Genomic DNA, 22,587 nt, shown 5'->3' with positions numbered 1-22,587 from the left:
TGCTGGTTAGCCTTCGGGAGAGGTGTTAGTTGGACAATGCCTATAGGCTAACCGGCCATGTCCGTTTACCGCGTGTTCTATTAAGTGCTAAAAATCAAAGGTAGTTGGGATCAAACTTCCGGAGAAGCACATCATTCTACTTTCCTAGTTCTGACACTGGATAAATATGGCTGAGATATTCCAACCCATCATCAACACTATCAAAATACTTATAAACCACCCAGATATATGCAGTACTGTGCAAAAGTCTTATTTTGCACAAGTCGTATCTGGGCAATAAGTGTATTTGCTCAGAAATAGACATTATATTATGTATAGACATTAGAATAAGTGTTTATTCTGTTTTCCTGTTATTGATATCTCGTGAAAGGGCTAGAAGAACACAGCTTTGATTCCCAAATCTGTGTTTCTTTTTATTGTATTAATGTTGATTTGTATCTATAATGTTATATATAATTTGTCTGCCTGCCCAGATACATACTATAGCTTAAACCAACCCTTTTGAAAAAGTATCATGGTAGTTTGATGGTAATTTCAGTTTTACCAAGGTACAGTACTGCTGTAGTAAAGGTTATGTATCACCTTTGTACTTAAATAATACCATGGTGTAAGTAAGGGATAATACACAACAAAGTGTGCGGTTATGTAAGGGATAATGTATAGCTACAAGGTCATTGTCGCAAAATAATTGACCGACACAGCGTGCTAAACGCAGTGAAGGTAAATTATTTTGCGACAATGCCAGAGTATAGCTATACATTATCCCGCTTATTACAGGGCTAACTTACTAACAATATACGTAATTCATTTTACACCATCGACAAGACAAGATCAAATGCAGACGCAGTTGTTCTGTTGCTCCTCTGACATCGCCGGCAGGTGTGTGGACTTGATTGCACCTGATGTAGTGCAGCTGTGCATAATGGTAAAGCTTAGCTTTTGTGACTGCGATCAAAATGCTTGATTGTGATTGGTCAATAGCGCTCTGTTGCCCCTAACAGCGGTGAATTATCGAGAAATAATTGACCGCTGTTAGGGGCAACCGAGCGCTATTGACCAATCACAATCAAGCATTTTGGCGAATGTTAAAACGCCATATAATAATCCAACTTAAAATTATACTGATGGTAATATGATAATGTTTTGGAAAAACTATGATACTTTTTTGTAAGGGTGGCCTAAGACCTGTGCACTGTACTTTACATCTATAATCCTTCTGGAATAACAGTATGTTTCAATCTTCAGAAATATTACAGATTCCTCATGTTAGATATTTGTAAAATTTCAACATGGCTGAGGAAAGAAATAGTTAAAAAGACATGAAATCAAGTTTTTACAGACATATTTGCATGTTCTAAAATGACAGCATCAACAACTTGCACATTCAAAAGTTTGTATTTTATACCAGAATAGAATAATCCAAAAAGAAAAGCAGGAATTGTTCCATGTGTGTCTCTGCATGGTGTTGAGCCACTCGTACCGAGGGACTCTGAGTGTCCTGTAAAGCACTGAGGCGTGGCAAGGCATCCCTGTCTGTCCCCTCGGCTCCAACAGGTCACTGGGAATACAGTCCAACTAAATAAAATATTCTTTTTGGTTTTCGCTCTGAAGGTCCTGTGAGTTAGCTTGGCTGTTGAAGGGGAACTCTTGGCTGTCCTCAGGTTTGACTCCCTTCTCTTCCTGGTTCTTAAACGTCTCTTTTCTCCTGTAGAGGAATCGGACCGTTATCGCCAGCAGCGACGCGACCACGAAGACAACCAATGCGATCACACCTGAGAAACAGACAAATAAAACATGTTAGTATCGTGCACCTCCAAGCCTCCAGGCTTCCCGTCTTCTATTGGGGGCTCGTCAGTGGATCGGGAGGTAGAGCAGTCGTCTGGTAATCCCGAGGTTCCCAGCGTGTCGAAGTGTCCTCTCTCTCTCTCTCTCTCTCTCTCTCTCTCTCTCTCTCTCTCTCTCTCTCTCTCTCTCTCTCTCTCTCTCTCTCTCTCTCTCTCTCTCTCTCTCTCTATCTCTCTCTCTCTCTCTCTCTCTCTCTCTCTCTCTCTCCTAAGTACAGGTTGGGGTGCAGGTGTGTGACTGGAGGAGCAGTTGATTGACATATACCGGCTGATTGCTCTTCCTATTTAGACCTGGCTCAGATGTCATGAGGCTGCCATACCGTGGGTTTCTATTACCAGTCAGTCATTATAGTCTTGCTCAGTCTCATGTCAGTCCTTGTTTATTTGCTTTACCTAACTTGTCCTGTCCCCCTTTGCTCGCAGTTCCCTACCTGGCTTCATACCCTGCTCCCACGTCCTGAATCCCTGTGTATGACCTTCGTCTGCCTGACTACTCTTCTCTGTGTGAACCTCCTGGACTGTCTGAGAACTCCTAGCTATGACCCTGCTTGTCTGACTACCCTGCTACTCGCCTACTCCCCGGACTATCTGAAAACCTAGCCCCGGACACGATCCCCTGCTTGTCGGCCTACCTGTCTGTTTGTATCTGCACCTGGGTTCTGGCTATAGTTCATCTGTTACAGTTAGGAACAAAATAAAACACTAAACTTGTTCCAGCCTAGGACAGACAATGAGAATTATTTCAACCCATTATACTCATCATCATACACTGCAGCTCAATTGTAATATTTTGATTATATAATAATAGTTATAATAATTTGTCTAAATGTTTATGAAACAGTGCAATCAGAATGTGATTCCCTTGACTTCTTTTTCTATCAGTTGTTTCACTAATCTAAATTAAAAGATCATCATCTTGTCTTTCAAAGCCATGTTTTAAAAAGAAACCCTTAAGGGGCACTTTGCCAAAAAACAGTGCTGATTTATTTTGCGCATGATGTCACACACATCCAAAAAATCTCAACTGTTTTAAATCAGCATTGTTCTTCGGTGAAGTGCCCTTTAACAATTGCATTAATCTCCATTCATCTTCTCTGGCATTCGTTTGGATAGAGCTGACGGTGGACTGTTCTGCACGGCGCATTTCATTATCACAAGACATCTGAATGACATTGGAAAATGCTGCTGGACTCAATATAATACTCCATTAAATGAGTTCCTATATCAGCAAATCATTTCTTTAAAGATTTAGTAGTTGTGTTTGTTGTACATACAGACTTAAAGTTAACTAAAAGAAAAAGATTTAAACAGATGACATCTGTTTAAATGTTAAATTTATCAGAACTTTGTGTGCAGAATTGTGGAATGGAACTCTTGATTATCACCTATGCAAGCACAATATGGGTCTCATCATTCAGGACTATATGCCTTTTCTGTGACTCATCGGCATGCACCACAATATGGAGTGTGACAGTAACCAGTAACCATCTGTTCTTGGATTATGACAGTGAAGCAGGAAAAACAGCATGCAAAGACGTAATGTGGCTTATAATGATGCTCTACAACTGTTCTTGCGTGTCCTTAGATGGCACAGTGCCAGCCAGCTGTTTGTCAGTGTGGGTATACCTACATTTAAGGCACTTGTAAGAAACCGTATGTACAGGTTTATGTGTGGGTTAAATCACTCATTGAACAGTGTTATTGTGGCCTTAATTAATCCTGTCAAAAGTAACACCAGGTTCATCTTGTGGCGCCATTGGCGAAAGAGCCTCTATGTATTTTGACAGTGTATTTTTCATGCCAGGGATGGTTGTTTTTACAGTTTTATATGTTTTGTATTGTACTGTTGTGCTATGTTTTTTGTAATTTTTTATATGAACCTTTCTAAGTGGAATAAAGTGGAATTTAAATTGAATTGATTTACCTCCAATTAAAGCCGAGTCGCTCCTGATGGCATTGACTAAAGGTTCACCTGTACCCGCTGAACCGGAATGGTCTACGGTGGAGAAAGAGAGAATAACAGAGGAGGAAACAGAGGAGAAAGAGAAAGAAGTGTAGCAGAGTGGACATAGAGAGATGGAGAAGAGAAAGCCAGAGATGGGTGAGTACCAGTCAGTCAGAGCAGACATGACCCATTGAATACCACAGACCATCTCCGCTACAACAGCATTGAATACCACAGAACATCTCCACTACAGCAGCATTGAATACCACATAACATCTCCACTACAGCAGCATTGAATACCACAGAACATCTCCACTACAGCAGCATTGAATACCACAGAACATCTCCACTACAGCAGCATTGAATACCACAGAACATCTCCACTACAGCAGCATTGAATACCACATAACATCTCCACTACAGCAGCATTGCATACACAGAACATCTCCACTACAGCAGCATTGAATACGACAGAACATCTCCACTACAGCAGCATTGACAAGTTGGAGACAAGTGGACAAGCTGATCGAGCTGGGTCTGATCTCTGCCCTGAGCGCCTGGATACTGGACTTTCTGAGTGAAAGGCCCCAGGCGGTCAGGGTGGGGGGTCAGACCTCCAACACCATCACCCTGAGCATCGGGTCCCCCCAGGGCTGTGTTCTGAGCCCCCTGCTGTATTCACTATACACACATGATTGTGTGGCCAAGTTAAGCTCCAACTCCATAGTGAAGTTTGCGGATGACACAGTGGTGGTGGGGCTGATCTCTGACAACGGCGAGAAATCCTACCGGGAGGAGGTTGAAGTACTGGAACGCTGGTGCCAGGACAACAGCCTGCTCCTGAACATTGGTAAAACCAAGGAGCTGATCGTGGATTTTAGGAGAGCACAGCATGGGACACACACACCACTGAGGACTCATGTGACTTGTGTGACTGGGAGACTCGTGTGACTTGTGTGACTTGGAGACTTGTGTGACTGGGATAATAATAATAATAATTCATTTAATTTATATAGCGCTTCTCAATAACCCGAAGTCGCTGACAATAGTCGGGAGCAAAAGTAAAAACAAAGAAACAAAAGCAAAGAAACAAAAACAAAGAAACAAAAACAAAAGGAACATGAGACAATGGGGGGAACAGGCAAGACAGCATGATAGCACAAAAAGACTGGAGACAGACATCAATCAGGTTGGAGGGGGGGGGGGTTATGGGTGGGGGGGGTTGAAGGCAAGGGAGAACAGGTGGGTTTTGAGGCGAGCTTTAAAGGTGGAGAGTGTAGGGGAGTCTCTGATGGACTGGGGGAGGGAGTTCCAGAGTCGGGGTGCAGTACGAGAGAAGGCCCGATCTCCAAAGTTTTTAAGCTTGGAGGTCGGGACAGTGAGGGAGGCAGTGGAGGAGGACCGGAGGGAACGGGTGGGGCGGTAGGGAAGAAGGAGATCAGTCAGGTAGGGGGGGCCAGGCTGTGGAGGGCTTTGAAGGTGAGGAGTAGTGTTTTAAAGTTTATGCAGTGTTTGATCAGGAGCCAGTGGAGGGAGTGGAGGACAGGAGTGATGTGTTCGCGGGACCGGGTGTTAGTGAGGAGGCGGGCGGCTGAATTTTGGACCATTTGCAGTTTATGGAGGGAGCGGGAGGTGATACCAGTGAGGAGGGAGTTGCAGTAGTCCAGGCGGGAGGAGATGAAGGCATGCATGAGGGATTCAGCAGCAGGGGGGGAGAGGCAGTGACGGATTTTTGCAATGTTGCGGAGGTGAAAGTAGGATATTTTTACGATGGAGCGGACATGGGGGTCAAATGAGAGGGTGGGGTCAAGGAGGACACCAAGGTTTCGGACTAGGGGGGAGGGGGTGATGGTGGAGTCGTTGATGGTGAGTGTGATGGGTCCGGATCTGGTGAGGGTGGTTTTGGTGCCAATAATGAGAAGTTCAGTCTTGTCACTGTTCAATTTGAGGAAGTTGTGAGTCATCCAAGTTTGGAGTTCGGTAATGCAGGATTCGATGTGACTGAGGGGTGGGCTGTGGGGGGATTGTGTACTGATGTAGATTTGGCTGTCATCAGTGTAGCAGTGGAAGTTGAGGTGGTATTTACGGATGATGTGACCAAGGGGGAGAATGTAGCAGATGAAGAGCAGGGGGTCAAGGACTGAGCCTTGGGGGACCCCCTGTGTGACTGGGGAGGGGGAGGAGGTGTGGCCGGAGAGGGAGATGAATTGGTGTCTGTCTGTGAGGTAGGAGGAGAACCAGCCAAGTGCTGTGCCCTCAACACCCAGTTGGTGCAGCCTTTGGAGGAGGATGGAGTGACACACTGTGTCAAAGGCTGCACTGAGATCGAGTAGGATCAGGATGTTGACTGGAGATGGGAGTGGAGTTGGGAGGCAGCAATGCGTTCCAGTGTTTTAGAGAAAAAAGGAAGATTGGATATGGGGCGGTAGTTGGAGAGGTTGAATGGGTCAAGAGTGGGTTTGTTGAGGACAGGGGTGACAGCGGCGAGTTTATAGGGGGAGGGGACGTGGCCTAGGGATAGTGACTGGTTGAAAAGAGCGGTGAGGTGGGGGATGAGAGCAGGGAGGCAGGCTTTGGTGAGAGTAGTGGGTAGGGGGTCAAGGGAGCAGGTAGTGGTCTTGGAGGTGGTCATGAGGTCCATGATGAAGGAGGAGTCGACTGGGGCGAAGGCAGTAAAAGGGGTGGGAGGGATGGAGTCAGGTGGGGGGAAAATGATAGTGGGGGGGCGAGGGTGGGGGAATTGGCGATGCGGGCAGTCAGTGAGCTGTTGATTAGAGATATTTTATTATTGAAGAAGAGGAGAAACGAGTTGCAGAGGTCAGGGGAGGAGAGTGAGTTATTGTGTGACTGGGAGCCTCGTGTGACTTGGAGACTTGTGTGACTGGGAGACTTGTGTGACTGGGAGACTCGTGTGACTGGGAGACTCGTGTGACTTGTGTGACTTGGAGAATTGTGTGACTGGGAGACTCGTGTGACTTGTGTGACTTGGAGACTTGTGTGACTGGGAGACTTGTGTGACTTATGTGACTTGGAGACTTGTGTGACTGGGAGACTCATGTGACTTGGAGACTTGTGTGACTGGGAGACTCGTGTGACTTGTGTGACTTGGAGACTTGTGTGACTGGGAGACTTGTGTGACTGGGAGACTTGTGTGTCTGGGAGACTTGTGTGACTGGGAGACTTGTGTGACTGGGAGACTTGTGTGACTTGTGTGACTGGGAGACGTGGTAAATACACAGGTCACAACATGTTTACAGGAACGTTTGGGAGTTGTATTTTGATTGTATTTGGAGTATATTTCCTGACTGTAGTGAACTAGGCTAGATGTCTGCCCCACTTCCAGTGATGAAGCTAAGCTAGGCTAATGGTCCAGGCGTTCCCTAAGCCCAATGCATGCAGAGAGACGAAAAAGGTATGTATCTTCTTGTCTAACTCCAGGGAAGATGTTAAATAAGCAAATTTCCCAAAATGTTGGAGTTTTCCTTTAAGGAAGTTCAGAGTATCGGGGAAGATACTCCAGTCCTTCTACTCCGGAGCTGTAGAGAGCATCTTGACTGGAAACATCACTGCCTGGTATGGAAACAGCAAGGCACAGGACAAGAAGCCAACAGTGTACTGCACTATCGCAGGACCCTAGCATGTCTTACCATGCTTACCACGCGGAGTCTGCTAATGGACATCTGTGTGCTGATTGCTGTACCTACTTAGACCTGGCTCAGATGTCATCATGCTGCCAGATCATAGCTTAGTATTTGCCCTCCCTCATCTGGCTCCCCGTGCTGTCTCTACTCCTGGACCACTTGCAGGACCACCGCCTGCCTGACTATTCTCCGTGCCTACACCCCGGACCATATGAGGAATGTGTTACCGCGTATGACCCATCACCTGTCTGACAACCCGCTCCTTCTAAAAGCAATGGGTTTTGATAGTCTATCAGTGAGATGGATGCAATCCTACCTAGAGGGGAGAGAACAGATGGTGGAGGTAAACGGTACCCTATCCCCCCCCCCCCCTCACAGTGAGCTGTGGTGTTCCACAAGGAAGCATACTAGGACCGCTACTGTTTCTAATTTATGCAAATGACATGTCGTCAGCTTGTGACTGCAACTTGTTCTTGTTTGCAGACGACTCAGCCCTGCTGGTCTCTGACAAGAACAAGTTACAGGTTGAAAAAAACCTCAGCTCGGAACTAGGCAAAATCTGCATATGGCTCGCTGATAACAAACTATCATTACACATGGGCAAAACAGAGTCCATTCTCTTCGGTTCAAATAACAAACTCAGCAAGACCGACGGCTTCTCAGTTACAGTGGGTGACAATATTGTCACAAGGAGAGATGAAATTACCTACCTGGGCTCCATCCTAGAGGCTAATCTTTCCTGTGACAAAATGGCATCCAATGTAATAAAAAAAGTCAACCAACAAACTCGATTCTTGTACCGGATCTCCTCTCTGGTAAACAAGAACACCCTGAAGACTCTGGCAGGAGCACTCATACAAGGGTACTACGACTATGCTTGCACCTCATGGTACCAAAGCACCTCAAAGGCGCTAAAAACAAAATTACAAACATCTCAAAACTAACTGGTCAGACTACTGCTTGACCTTACTCCTAGAACCCACCTCACCCCTGCCCACTTTGACAACCTAGGATGGCTTAGAGTAGACGACAGAGTACAGCAACTTGCAATGGGCCTGGTCTACAAGATACACTACACGACCAAGGTACCCATGTACATGTCAAAATACTTCCCAAAGGTCAGTGAATACCACGATCACAACACCAGAGGGAGCTCCATAAATCATGTTAAACCCAGATTCGGCTCAAACAAGGGACTAAACACGTTTCGCAATTATGCCACATCAATGTGGAACGCCTTACCCAAAGCTGTAAAGGAATGTGAATCACTACTCACTTTCAAAAACACTCTCAAAGAACACCTACGGGAGACTGCAATTCGAAACTGGCCCATGTAAATGTCCTAACCCAACCCCCTCCAATGTACAGTAAATGACCAAGCATGGTTGTCAATATTCCAATGTACAGTTTAGCTTGTACAGTTGTACAGTGCCCCTCCCCCACCCCTCCTGCCCAACCACCCCCCCCCCCCCGCCACCCCACCCACCGAACCACCTCCAATGTACAGCCCCTCCCCCCACCCACCCCACCTACCCAACCTCCCCCAATGTACAGTTTTTACGTCAAATGTATATATACTCTTTTCTGGACTATTTTTGTATCACAAACAGTACTGCAAATCTGGTATGTCATAAATGTATAGATGTAGCAGTACTGTATATCTGTATGTCATGTATGTCATATATGTCCTGATGAATTGAAAATGGGGGACCCTGATGTAAACAAGACGAAAGTCTTTCTCTGGTCTGCATCCCCTTAACAATTGTGTGTATTGAGCTGTACTGTATTGTACCCATTCTGCAATCTGTTAATAAAGTTTTAAATCAATCAATCAAACTGATAACCCCTGGACAGTACGAATATCCCTGTGGCTTATGACCGACCGCTGCTTGAAGGACCTGAACATTCGTATAATAAAGTACCCGTATTTTGGGTTATACCAAGTTCTGTCTGCATCTCTGTGTTTGCATATTGGGTTCCACTCGCTCAGCCGTGACAGAAGCAGCTCTCACACAGAATAATAATCAGAATTCTCTAGTAGGATTTAGAACCCACCAAAATAATAACTTGGAAACCACACCCTTCACTAGATGAAACTACCTGTTAACCCTTTCACTACCACACTACCAACTGGTTAACCATTTAACTGTGACAATACAGTAGGTTAACCGGTTCACTGCCACCCGACTGTAGTGTGGTAGTGAAAGGGTTCAACCGACTGAAGAGGGGAGTCTTACCTGATAGGGAGTGCGTGGTCTCTGCTGTGTAGGGATTGGCTGGGGAGGAGGAGCCGCAGTTGGACTGGACCAATGGGCCGGTAACGATGACGGGGCTGGTGTCGGGGTAGAGCAGAGCAGCTTTCAGAGGGCTGATGGAGTTCAGCTGGACCACTGACAGACAGCCAGTGAAACCTATAGAGGCCAACCTGGCTAGCTCTGGGTCCAAGTCAGAGGACTCTGAGAGCGAGAGAGAGAGAGAGAGAGAGAGAGAGAGAGAGAGAGAGAGAGAGAGAGAGAGAGAGAGAGAGAGAGAGAGAGAGACAGAGAGAGACAGAAAGAGAGAAACATGAGGAATTAACATTTTCTAATTACATGCTCAAAAGGCTATTTGCTGAACAATGTGTGTGAAATAGAAGCTTGTCCAAAGTTCAACGTGGTCATATGGGAGGTCACTGCCACAAGTTAATCAATGTTATTGCATGAAAGAAATTACATTTCTCTAGACAAAACTGGACGCGATCGTGATCATGAATTGTGGTCAATTGAATGAAGGGTGACATCTGTCTGTGTGATTATGTTTTGCTGGGAGCATGCTCCAGGGGTGGACACCCTGCCAGCACAGGAGGGGGCAGTGGACTAGCATGGAGAGCATGACTCAGCTCTGCCAGCACAGGAGGGGGCAGTGGACTAGCATGGAGAGCATGACTCAGCTCTGCCAGCACAGGAGGGGACAGTGGACTAGCATGGAGAGGATGACTCAGCTCTTGAGCAGTGGTGGAAAGTAACTAAGTATTTTTACTCAAGTACTGTACTTACAGTAAGTACAATTTTGAGCTACTTGAACTTTATGTGAGTATTTTCATTTTAGGGAACTTTATACTTTTACTCCACTACATACAAGAAAAAGTACAAAGGAAATATTGTACTTTTTACTCCACTACATTTATCTGAACCCATCAGTTACTAGTTACTTTGAAGAAAAAGAGTGTGCATAGAGAAAGAAATATGTACAAAATAAAAAAATTATGAAAATTATATACTTTCACATTTGAAGCCTGTCAACATCAAGAGGATGTAATCAGAGCAGCATCATTGGACCACATACCACTTTAACTTAACCATTAATCAGATCAGCATCACTGGACCACATACCACTTTAACATCACCTTTAATCAGAGCAGCATAACTGGACCACATACCACTTTAACATAACCTTTAATCAGAGCAGCATAACTGGACATCAGACCACTATTACATAACATTTAATCAGAGCAGCATAACTGAACCACAGACCACTTTAACATAACCTTTAATCAGAGCAGCATAACTGGACCACAGACCACTTTAACATAACCTTTAACCTCTTAAGCCCTAGCCACAATTTCAGAAAATTCACCTTTAAATACATACCTAAGTAAATGGAAGATTGTTCCACTTCTACAAGGCCCATTTGCATGTTCTTGGTATCTAGGGATATCTATGGATCTCAGGGAATGTATTCGCAGTGTCAGGAATATTGTTTCTGTTACTAGGCTTGAGTAAATTGTAATGAACCAAAGGAGAATATCAATTTTCTTTCTTCTTTAAATTTTTTTTCATCCTTGAATAACACCATGTAATGTTGACCTCAGCTGTAAGAGCTTAATGTACATGTATTTATTTGGATTCCCATTACCTGCTGTTGTACATTAGCTCATCCTGGGCTCCACTCAACATGAATATACATGACTGGAAAGCAAACTCAACTCTATATTGCAGATCAGATGAGGCCAAACACCTGAGTGCCGTTATTCAAGTCTAAGCATTCTGTACTCCAAGCATACTGTACTAGAAAATACTAGTATGACTTCTGTTGGCAGTCTCACTTACCGTGCACTCTCCCCAGGACCAGCGACTTGATGGCATTGAATTCTACATCAGATGTCAGGTTGAAGTCTTCCCTGTCATTCTGGTTAATCTGAAAATAATGTTGGAAAAAAACAAAGCAGCTTTGTGAGAACAGCTCTGCGTACATCTTATGCACCTCGGATATGGCGTGTCGAAGTGTCCTTGAGCGAGACACCTTGCACGTCGCCTCAGCCGTCGGTGTGTGAATGTGTGAGTGAATGGGTAAAATGTGAGGAACAAATTGTAAAGCGCTTTGGATAAAAGCTGTTATATAAATGCACCCATTTACCATGTATATGATTTTGGCACACTTTGTGCGATGCAAAGTCAATGGTCAGTTGAGAATCCAAGCCATGAACTGAGCAATTTGATGGCAAACTGAGGCTACGTTTAGACGGAGAGAGTCTGAACAGAAACCGCAAAAGTCGTCTTGCGGTCTCACTTTTAATTTTGCGTTTAGACTAGTGTTTTGGGATGGAATTCTGCGTGCAGACGATGCTGTAACGACTCGAGACAACTGAGCCCCGCTGTCACACGATTGGCGCATATGTCACATGACGTGCTGTGAAGACCCGCCCTACTCTGCCTCTGATTCGCAGACTGTGGGTGGGGAATGTGATTGGACCAAAGCAGAGTCACTCACAGACAGTGGGTCCAGTCACGCCGCGGGACAGATTCTTGTGTATTTAAAAGTACTGCCAATGTAGCCTTCAGGTGATCGCCATGGATAGAATCAGACATGCTTTGTTTACGCTTCTAGGCTACTGGCGCATGCCTGTGATGTAAGCAGTACGCGCAACGAGAGCCTTGACAACCCTTTCGTCATTGTTTTATGCGGTTTGACAGTTTAGATGATAGCATAAAGGTTTATCGTTTCTAGGAATTCCACCCTGGAAGGTAGTCTCACTTTTTTGCGGTTTCACCCCGTAAAAACACCGTTTCCGTATAAACGAAAGGCACATCCGAAAAAATATTTTTGCGGATTCACCTGCTAGCGTTTCCGTCTAAACAGGGCCAGAGAGCGTATTTGAGTTTCCAAATGAATGAGGCACAAGAAAAGTGTTACCTGTTTTGGAAAATAAAAAGGAGTAGTGTCTGATACTGTTTGTTTTTGCAATTAATAATAATAATAAATAATAATAATAAATTGTATTTGTAACGCACTATACATTTGGAACAAATCTCAAAGGAGATAAGATGAAAGGAGATAAGATAATAAAATAAAAATGAATAAAACAACCAATGAAATGAAAGAAACATACAGATCACAGTTAGCTCTAGACAGCTAAAAAAGAAAAGATCATGTATAAAAAAATAAACACATCAAAGGCATCACTAGGTCCATTTAGGCAAATGCCTTGTTAAAAATAAATGTTTTTAGTCCCCTTTTGAATGCCTCAACGGACTGTGGTGCTCTCAGATGGTCGGGGAGAGCATTCCACAGCCGAGGAGCAGCTGAGCAGAAAACCCGGTCGCCCAGGGTGCAGAGGTTCGTCTTGTGTTTGGGTTAAACTTTGAGTGTGTTTGAGTTTCCAGAGCGGAGAGAGCGGGTGGAGGTCGGGGGAGCAAGGAGTTCCTTTAGATAGGAGGGGGCATTGCTGTGGATGCACTGATGGGTGAGGAGGGAGACCTTGTACTATATCCTGAAAGAGACGGAAGCCAGTGTAGAGAATGGAGTACGGGTGTGATATGTTCATATCTCCGCACTATCATCAGGATCCTTTTTCTTTTTTTGTATTCACTTTTTATTGATTTTCTCCATGGTCCATACAAACAATATCTTGACTTCTCCTTCATTTATCTCAGCCTTCTGTAGTACAAATTGCATCAATTGTTAATAATTCTGAGTTAAAGTGCAGAAGTACAAGTACGCACATGAGGACCCATACAGTCAATAGCATCCTATAATTATTTTTTTCTAGACAAACAAAAACAATAACCAAAAATAACAGATAACAAAATAATATGTTAGGGTGCATCTCCAATAAATCTGTATCTACCATAAAGCAAACAAATAACAAAATAATATGTTGGGGTGCATCTTCCTGACACTCAACTCCTTTTACACAAGGTTCACCAATTAACCCGAATGGACATTTCTATACACCTTAAACAAATGAAGATCGTAACGGTGTAATGTACATTATCCATCTTTCCCATTTCTTCCGAAACTTATCCTGTTGAAACCTAAAAGAAAAGGTAATTATTTCCATCAATATATATCTATCCCCATTTTTTGATGGCCTGGCGCCCAAATATAGACTCTCCAACTTAAATGGGATGTCCACCTGGAATACTTTTTCAAAGATTTTATGGACCTCCCTCCAGAAAGGCATCAGCAATGGACAAGACCAGAATATGTGGTAATGCTTTGCCTCTGAGAGGCCACACTGTCTCCAGCAGTTGGAAGATTTGGTATGATGACTCCCTTGTGCTGGAGTACTGAAGAACCTAATCAGGGATTTCCAACAAAATTCTCTCCATACTGGTGAACTTGATGTTTTCCATTGTATTTCACATAAATCCTCCCATTCCTCTTCCATTATATTTAGGTTTCCATTTCTGTTTTACATACAATGAATTACCTTTCGTCTGTTGTAATCCCATATAGAGTCTTGAGATGGTATTTTGGTTTGATTTCGAGACATAAGCCTCTCTGAAGACTTTTAATAAAATATTTTCCGAAAGCGTTTGTTTATTTCGCTTCAGTAATTGCTCGATATAGTGCCGAACTTGAAGATATCTGTAAAGATCTTAATTTTTCAAACCATGCTACAACTTCAGATCTTGAAAGCTATTCATGGACCCCTGATATAAAAAGGTACAATATGCTGTTAGGCCTAGAGTCTCCCACCCTTTACACCAGGGGTCGGCAATTAGGTTTGACCGTGGGCCAATTTTTCCCCAAGCCATTGAATGGCGGGCCAGAACCAAAAACAATGACTAATTTAATATAATGATAGTGAAAAATGCAGCACCGCGGCGAGTGCATAAGCAACACATGAACAGCAGATCAGTAGGATGGACATTTGATTTTCATGCAGCACCGCTGCGAGTGCATAAGCAACACATGAACAGCAGATCAGTAGGATGGGCATTTGATTTTCATGCAGCACCGCGGCGAGTGCATAAGCAACACATGAACAGCAGATCAGTAGGATGGGCATTTGATTTTCATGCAGCACCGCAGCGAGTGCATATTAGCAACACATGAACAGCAGAACAGAATGCATGAAAACACGACTCACCATAACGCAGCAATTCCAGATTGCCGTTGAATGCAGCTACTTTATCTGCCAACTTGAACACAGTTGTCATTGTTAAGTTCACTTCTACTGCGGCCATTACGGTAATCTGGATAAAAGTGAATGGGCGCTGTTGTTGCGCGTCACTGGTTTTGGACTGGAGGAAGGCTGTGGCCACTACGCTATGGAGCGTGAAATAAACATGAATGAAAGATAACGGTTGTCTTATTTGCAACTTAACATGGTAGCAGAGGATGTCGGCCTCTAACGTTAATAACTACAGGCAGCCGCCTGGACTGGACGAAAAGACGTCTTTTGAGAAGTGGAAGAATGAAGTTGAGATGTGGAGTCGGGTGACGGATTTAGCCAAGAAGAAACAAGCGTTGGCTGTTGCTCTATCGTTGACGGGTAGGGCGAGGGATACTGCGTTGGAAATACCTGTCGATGATCTAAATGAGGATGATGGAATGGCAACTTTGATTCGGGAACTTGACAGGGTGTTTTTGAGAGAAGAGAAGGACCGGGCTTACGAAGCCTATTCGGAGTTTGATCAGATTTCGCGAGGAGACGGCGTCTCTATGGTGGACTATATTGTTGATTTTGAACAGAAGTACAACCGGATCAAGAAATTCGATATGGTTCTACCTGACGCTGTTTTGGCATTCAAACTACTGGATACAGCGGGCCTCGACATCAAAGACAAACAGCTGGCATTGACTGCCTGTGGTAAGCACACCTTTGTTGATATGAAGTCAGGACTGAAACGTATATTTGGAGAAAAAACGGAGAAAAGGGCAGGAGGCATTACTGTGAAGCAAGATGCAGCTTTTTACACAGATCAGAGACGAGAGCAGCAGAGGCGGGAGCAGCCGCAATCTCAAAGTGGACAAGTTAGAGGACCATTCGCAGGCACAAATCCGCTTGATAAATTTGGAAGACGAACAAAGTGTGGGATTTGTCAGAGCACATTCCACTGGGTGAAAGATTGCCCAAACAAGAAAGAATATGTAAAAGTGACGGAAGAAAATGAAGAGCCAGATGAGTGTAATATAACACTTATTTCTAAGGAATCAGATGCAGCAATATTCATGGTTGAGGCTCTGGGAACGGCCGTCATTGATACGTATGATATGTACACGGACTGTATGTGGTGAAAAATGGCTGGATAACTATGTTGGGGGACTAAATGAGAAACAAGTCAAAAGGTTGGTTAGCACAGAGAGTAGCAAACCTTTTAAGTTTGGGGATGGGCGAGTTGTGCATTCTACAAAAAAGGTCAAGATACCAGCCAAGATAGGAGAAACAAAATGTTATATTGAAAAAGAGGTAGTCTCATCTGACATTCCTTTACTGCTCAGTAAAACTTCGCTAAAGAGAGCAGGAGCTGTGTTGAACCTGGAAAACGATACAGCTATAATGTTTCAGAAACCAGTAGCTCTAGAGTTGACTTCATCTGGACACTACTGTCTGAACATACTGGATAAGGAGTCCCCGAGTGAAGCATATGAGAATGTGGTCCTGGCCATCACAGATAATATGACCAGTGTGGAAAAACACAAAGCTTTACTTAAACTTCACAAGCAATTTGGACATGCATCAGTTGATAGGCTAAAGAAGCTGCTGACAAATGCTGGAAACACGGATGATGAATGCACTGCTATTCTAGGGGAAATAGTAGGAAAATGTGAGATATGTCTCAAGTACAGCAAGGCTAAGCCCAAGCCTGCTGTTGGTCTGCCCATGGCCTCCAGGTACAACGAGACTGTGGCAGTTGATCTACACGAGCTAGAACCAAATGTGTGGTACCTACACATTATCGATCACTTCACTCGCTTTAGTGCAGGTAGCATCGTGACCTCAAAGAAGCCAAGTGTGATAGTGAACAATTTTGTGCATTCCTGGATCAGTGTCCATGGTCCACCTGAGCGTCTCTTCACTGACAACGGTGGAGAGTTCAATAATGAGGAAATAAGAGACATGGCGGAGAACTTCAACATCGAGATCAAGACGACTGCTGGCTACAGTCCATGGAGCAATGGTTTGCTGGAACGCCACAACCAATCCCTTACAGAGATACTACTGAAGGTAAAACTTGACAAAGGACTTGACTGGAAAACGGCTCTTGATTGGGCACTCATGGCAAAGAACACAATGCAGAACGTGCATGGCTACAGTCCACATCAGCTGGTGTTTGGACAGAACCCGAACCTTCCCTCTGTGTTTGTTGACCAGCCACCTGCTTTGGAGGGAACTACAATGAGCGCATGGGTGGGAAAGCACATAACAGCATTACATGCAGCAAGGAAAGCTTTTACGGAGGCAGAATGCTCAGAGAGAATCAGACGAGCTCTTCGAAAACAGCTTCGTCCAACAGATGAGAAGTATGAAACAGGAGACAAAGTGTTCTACAAAAGGACAGACTGTGTTGAATGGAAAGGCCCTGGGGTTGTAATAGGGCAAGATGGGGTGGTGATTTTTGTACGTCATGGTGGGACATATGTCAGGGTTCATCAATCTAGGCTGCGAAAAGTGCACCCTGGGGAAAGTAATACTGTGGGCAATGTCGATGTATCTGTTAGTGATAATAATGTGCCTGTTACTGACAATGATATGAATAGTAACAGTGAGGACATGCCCGTTACTGATGGTGACATGAATAATGACGCAGCAGGTGTAGCAAACCAGGATATAGATAACCCTAATGGGATCAATCAAGACGATTATCACCAGACCGGCATAGAGGTGAAAACCGGTATAAAGGTAAAAGCCGGTCAGACAATCAGCTTTGTGGATAATGTAACAGGTGTTTCTCACACAGCTAAAGTGATGGGACGAGCAGGAAAGGCTACAGGAAAAAACAGCAACTGGTACAACCTACAGTACTTAGAACCTTTTGACATCACCGGTACTATGGGGTCAGTTGATCTTACTAAAGTAGACAATTTTCAGGTTAAGCCACTAGATGGTGTAGAACTAGATGGTGTAGAACTATGCTCTGATATGCAGGAAAATGATGTATTAGTAACAGAGGGTGTACCATTTGATAAGGCTAAACAAGATGAAATCAGTAACTGGAGGAAAAATGAGGTGTTTGAGGAGGTGAAAAATGTGGGTCAAAGACAGGTGTCAACGAGATGGGTGTGTACGCTTAAAGAAACCCCAGATGGTATCATACCTAAAGCACGGCTAGTGGCTAGGGGTTTTGAAGAATTTAACACTCAAGATCTACAGAAGGACTCGCCTACATGCTCATCAGAGTCCCTTAGATTACTCATATCAGTTCTGTGTCAGAAAAAATGGACATTGAACTCTATGGACATAAAGTCAGCTTTTCTTCAAGGAATGGAGCTGTCTCGGGATATACACATCCGCCCTCCTCCTGAGGCTAAAAGTGACGGGACACTGTGGAAGCTGAAGAAGTGTGTCTATGGACTTGCTGATGCCTCTCTCTACTGGTACAACAGAGTAAAAGCAACGATGATCAAAACAGGGGCCACTATGTCACAAGTTGATCCTGCTGTATTCTACTGGCTTGATGAAAACTGTATTGTGACTGGTGTTCTTGCCTGTCATGTGGATGATTTCATCTGGGGTGGCTCACACACATTTGCCACGACGACCATCCCCCACCTCAAAACAGTTTTCCAGGTGGGACGTGAGGAACAAGACAACTTTCGCTATGTGGGGATGGAACTCTCCACAGTAGGTGGAGAAGTGCTTGTGCAACAGGAGATCTACATAAAGAACCTTCAGCCCATTCTCATAGAACCGTGATGCTCTTCTCACAGAGTGTGAGACTGACAACCTAAGGTCAAAAATAGGACTACTCTTGTGGGTGGCTAGACATAGTAGGCCAGATATCATGTTCGATACATGTGTCCTTGCAACCAATCTAAAACATGCTACTGTGCAAACTATGCATGAAGCAAATAAGGTAGTACGAAAACTGCAATCAGAACATGTCACCCTGAAGTTTCACAACTTAGGAAAGGAGGACTCTTTGAAGCTTGTTGTTTTCAGCGACGCATCCATGGGAAACCTCCCAGATGGGGGAACACAAGGAGGGCATCTCATCGTTCTTAGAACCTTTTTTTTTTTTTTTTTTTTGATGATGATGGCGCCGCCCCGTTCGGCTGCCTCTCTGTTCGCTCCGTCGAGACTGTGTTTACTTTTGTTAATATTTATAGTTTTTAGAGTTTTGTGCGTACCAACTGTTGGTGCATTTAATGTATATGACCGTCAGTCACTCATAGACATTGGATTACGGGAAACTTACCAACTGGATTACTCGCTGGATCAGCTTTCCGAACCACATCAATGGCCTGAAGAAATCCTCCGGAGATTAGGACCAGACCCTTTGTTCCCAGAGCCCAGGAAAAGACGACGAGGAAAGAGGGCTGGGATCCGAAACAGGCTGAGATCCAGACGCCATCGTACACCACTTCCCAGTATATTGCTAGCCAATGTACAATCAATAGACAATAAACTGGATGACATCCGAGCAAGGATTCAATATCAAAGAGACGTTAGGGACTGCAATGTCCTTTGCTTCACCGAAACATGGCTGACGCCGGAGGTTCCAGATCACGCGATTCAACCAGCGGATCACTTCTTTATCCATAGAAAGGATCGGTCATCATCAGAGTCCGGTAAACAACGTGGAGGGGGTATTGCCTTCATGTTTAACAAAAATTGGAGTGACCCAACGAACGTGAAGGAACTATCCAACCACTGCTCCCCAGAACTGGAATATATAACCATCAAGTGTCGTCCTTTCTTCCTCCCGAGGGAGTTAACGGCGATCGTCCTGGTCGGAGTGTATATTCCACCGCAAGCTGAAGCCAGCAACAAGGTTGCGCTCTCCAGACTACACGACGAGGTAAACAGAATCCAAGAGGCGAATGTTAACGCCGCCATTTTAGTTCTGGGAGATTTCAATAGCGCCAATCTGAGAAAGGTATTGCCCGACTTCTATCAGCATGTGACTTGCAACACCAGAGGCGGTAACATCCTAGATCACTGTTACACGCAATTTAAAGGTGGCTACAAGGCTCATTCTGATAGTGGCTTCGGTAAGTCAGATCACGCATCAATTTTTCTTACACCGAAGTACAGACAGAAAATTAAAAGTACTCCCGTAGTCTCGCGAGAGGTGCAGAAATGGGATGTGACGTCAGAGGATACGATCCGGTCAGTGTTTCACAACACAGACTGGAATGTGTTCCGCGACACAGATAACATTAATGCCTACACGGAGACAGTGCTGGACTATGTTTGTACTAGGGTGAAAGAAACAATCCCCACTACCAAAATGAAAGTTTACCCAAATCAAAAACCCTGGGTAGACAAATCCGTCCGTGAAGCTCTGAGAGAGCGCACCAAAGCATACAACGACGGCCTAGAGGCAGGCAACATGAATGACCACAAGGTGGCACGATACAACGTAAGGAGGACTGTGTCAGAGGCCAAACGACGCTACAGGGATAAAATTGAACTCCAGTTTGAACAAGCTGACTCTAGAGCTATGTGGCAGGGGCTCAAAACGATGACAGACTACAAAGGCGCCTCCCTCAAACTGAACAGTGACATCTCCTTAGCAAATGACCTCAATACCTTCTATGCGAGGTTTGATGCTGGTAATAACAACACCAGCTCACAAGCCTCGGCAATGGGGGGGGGGGGGTCGGCTGCTGATGGAGGCGCAGTGTTCAGGGTAACAGAGCATGAGGTGAGGCGGACCTTTAAAAAAGTGAATATCAGGAAGGCAGCAGGTCCAGACGGCATCCCCGGCCGCGTCCTAAAAGTCTGTGCCGACCAACTGGCCCCAGTATTCACTGACATATTTAACCTGTCCTTAGAACAGGCTGTCATCCCCACCTGCCTGAAGAAGTCCACTATTATCCCTGTACCCAAAAAATCCAAGCCTGCTTGCCTCAACGACTACCGCCCTGTAGCTCTCACCTCCATAGCCATGAAGTGCTTCGAGAAGCTAGTAAAGGGCTACATCTGCTCCTCCCTCCCCATCAACATGGACCCCCTGCAATTTGCATACCGCCCCAACAGGTCCACGGAGGACGCCATATCCCATGTGCTGCACACAGCAGCATCACACCTGGACAAGAGGCAGGGGAACTATGTGAGAATGCTATTCATCGACTACAGCTCGGCATTCAATACCATAGTCCCCTCCATACTCATAGCCAAGCTCAGGGACCTGGGCTTGGGCTATGACCTCTGCCAGTGGGTCTTGGACTTCCTGACTGGCAGACCCCAGGTGGTGAGAGCAGGCAACTGCACCTCCTCATCCATCACCCTCAACATAGGGGCCCCCCAGGGCTGTGTTCTGAGTCCCCTCCTCTACTCCCTGTACACACACGACTGTGTGGCTCAGCGGAGTAGCAATACAATCGTCAAATTTGCTGACGACACAGTGGTGGTGGGCCTGATCTCTGCCAACGACGAGAGGGCCTACCTGGAAGAGGTCAAGGTCCTGGCGGGATGGTGCCAGGAAAACAGCCTCTCCCTGAACGTCAGCAAAACAAAGGAGATGATTGTGGACTTCAGGAGGTCGGGGGTCAAGGACTACAGCCCCCTCAGCATCGACGGGGCACCGGTTGAGAGAGTCAACAGCTTCAAGTACCTCGGAGCCTACATATCCGAGGACTTGACATGGACCACACACATTAACAGTGTGGTGAAGAAGGCACGACAACGCCTCTACTTCCTCAGGCGCCTAAGGAAGTTCCAAGTCAGCCAGAAGATCCTTAAGAACTTCTACTCATGTACAATAGAGAGCATCTTGACCGGCAACATCACCTCCTGGTTTGGGAATAGCACTGCAAAAGACCAAAGCAGACTACAAAGAGTGACACGTTCAGCCGAACGCACAATTGGAGGGGGGCTCCCCACCCTCCAGAACATTTACTACAAGCGTTGCAAGGGGAAGGCTAAGAGAATTATTAAGGACTCGAGCCACCCGAACAACTGCCTCTTTGAACTGCTGCCGTCAGGCAAGCGATACAGGAGTCTCAAGGCGAGCACAGAAAGACTCAGAAGTAGCTTCTATCCCCAGGCCATCAGGCTGCTAAACGAACAATGAATGAACACTACACAACAACAACCACCAAACACACATAGCACACACATCCACACGCACACACTCACTTTAAACAAACACACTGTAGCACCCACTCCACACACTTTATAGCACACACCCACTTTAAACAAACACACTGTAGCACCCACTCCCCACACTTTATATTTATGGATGAAGGATTGCACTACAACTCGTACACCTTACTGTAAATTGTACCTAAAATTGTACCTCATCCCATTTCTGCTTTGCACTAGATAGTACTGTACATTAGTACACTGCATAGTATTGTGTATTGTATATTATATGGTAACTCAGAACATTGTACATATGTCTATACCGAACACTGTGACCTCATTTTCTTCTTCTAAATTCATGCTATATTATGTTCTAAATTCATGCTATATTATGTTATTATGTTATTTGATACTATCTTGTCTAGCACAGTCTCTGGAGCGTAACAGTAAGAAGCATTTTGTATGAAAGTATTCTGTACTTCTGTATGACAACTATTAAAGAACTTGAACTTGAGAAAGGACGATTCTCTCCAATCTGCTGGAAATCAAAAAGGATCAGAAGAGTGGTTCGGAGCACGCTGGCAGGAGAGACACTAGCCCTGGCTGATGGTATTGATAATGCCATATTTTTGTCCTCTCTCTACTCTGAACTTACTACAGGTATGGTCAAACAGCGCACCCTACCTGTGATGTGTG

The 22,587-nt window shown here is 44.9% G+C and overlaps 1 protein-coding gene across 1 annotated transcript in view; it reads right to left on the bottom strand.

The window, feature by feature from the left end:
- Positions 1–1,575: 1,575 nt before the first annotated feature.
- The window catches only part of cntnap3 (contactin associated protein family member 3), a gene marked incomplete at both ends in the record, with an annotated part of 430,462 nt that continues 409,450 nt past the window's right edge, over positions 1,576–22,587 (bottom strand). The window contains 4 exons of the mRNA XM_084312145.1: positions 1,576–1,772; positions 3,769–3,840; positions 9,668–9,886; positions 11,519–11,606. Of these exons, the coding sequence (XP_084168271.1) occupies positions 1,576–1,772; positions 3,769–3,840; positions 9,668–9,886; positions 11,519–11,606 (576 nt within the window). The remainder of the gene's footprint in view (positions 1,773–3,768; positions 3,841–9,667; positions 9,887–11,518; positions 11,607–22,587) is intronic.

This window comes from Notolepis coatsorum (genome assembly GCF_963971535.1).
Source record: "Notolepis coatsorum genome assembly, chromosome: 4".
NCBI classification, from domain to species: Eukaryota; Metazoa; Chordata; class Actinopteri; order Aulopiformes; family Paralepididae; genus Notolepis; species Notolepis coatsorum.
The sequence above is the reverse complement of the archived record's forward strand: the minus strand, read 5'-3'. Positions and strand labels throughout refer to the sequence as shown.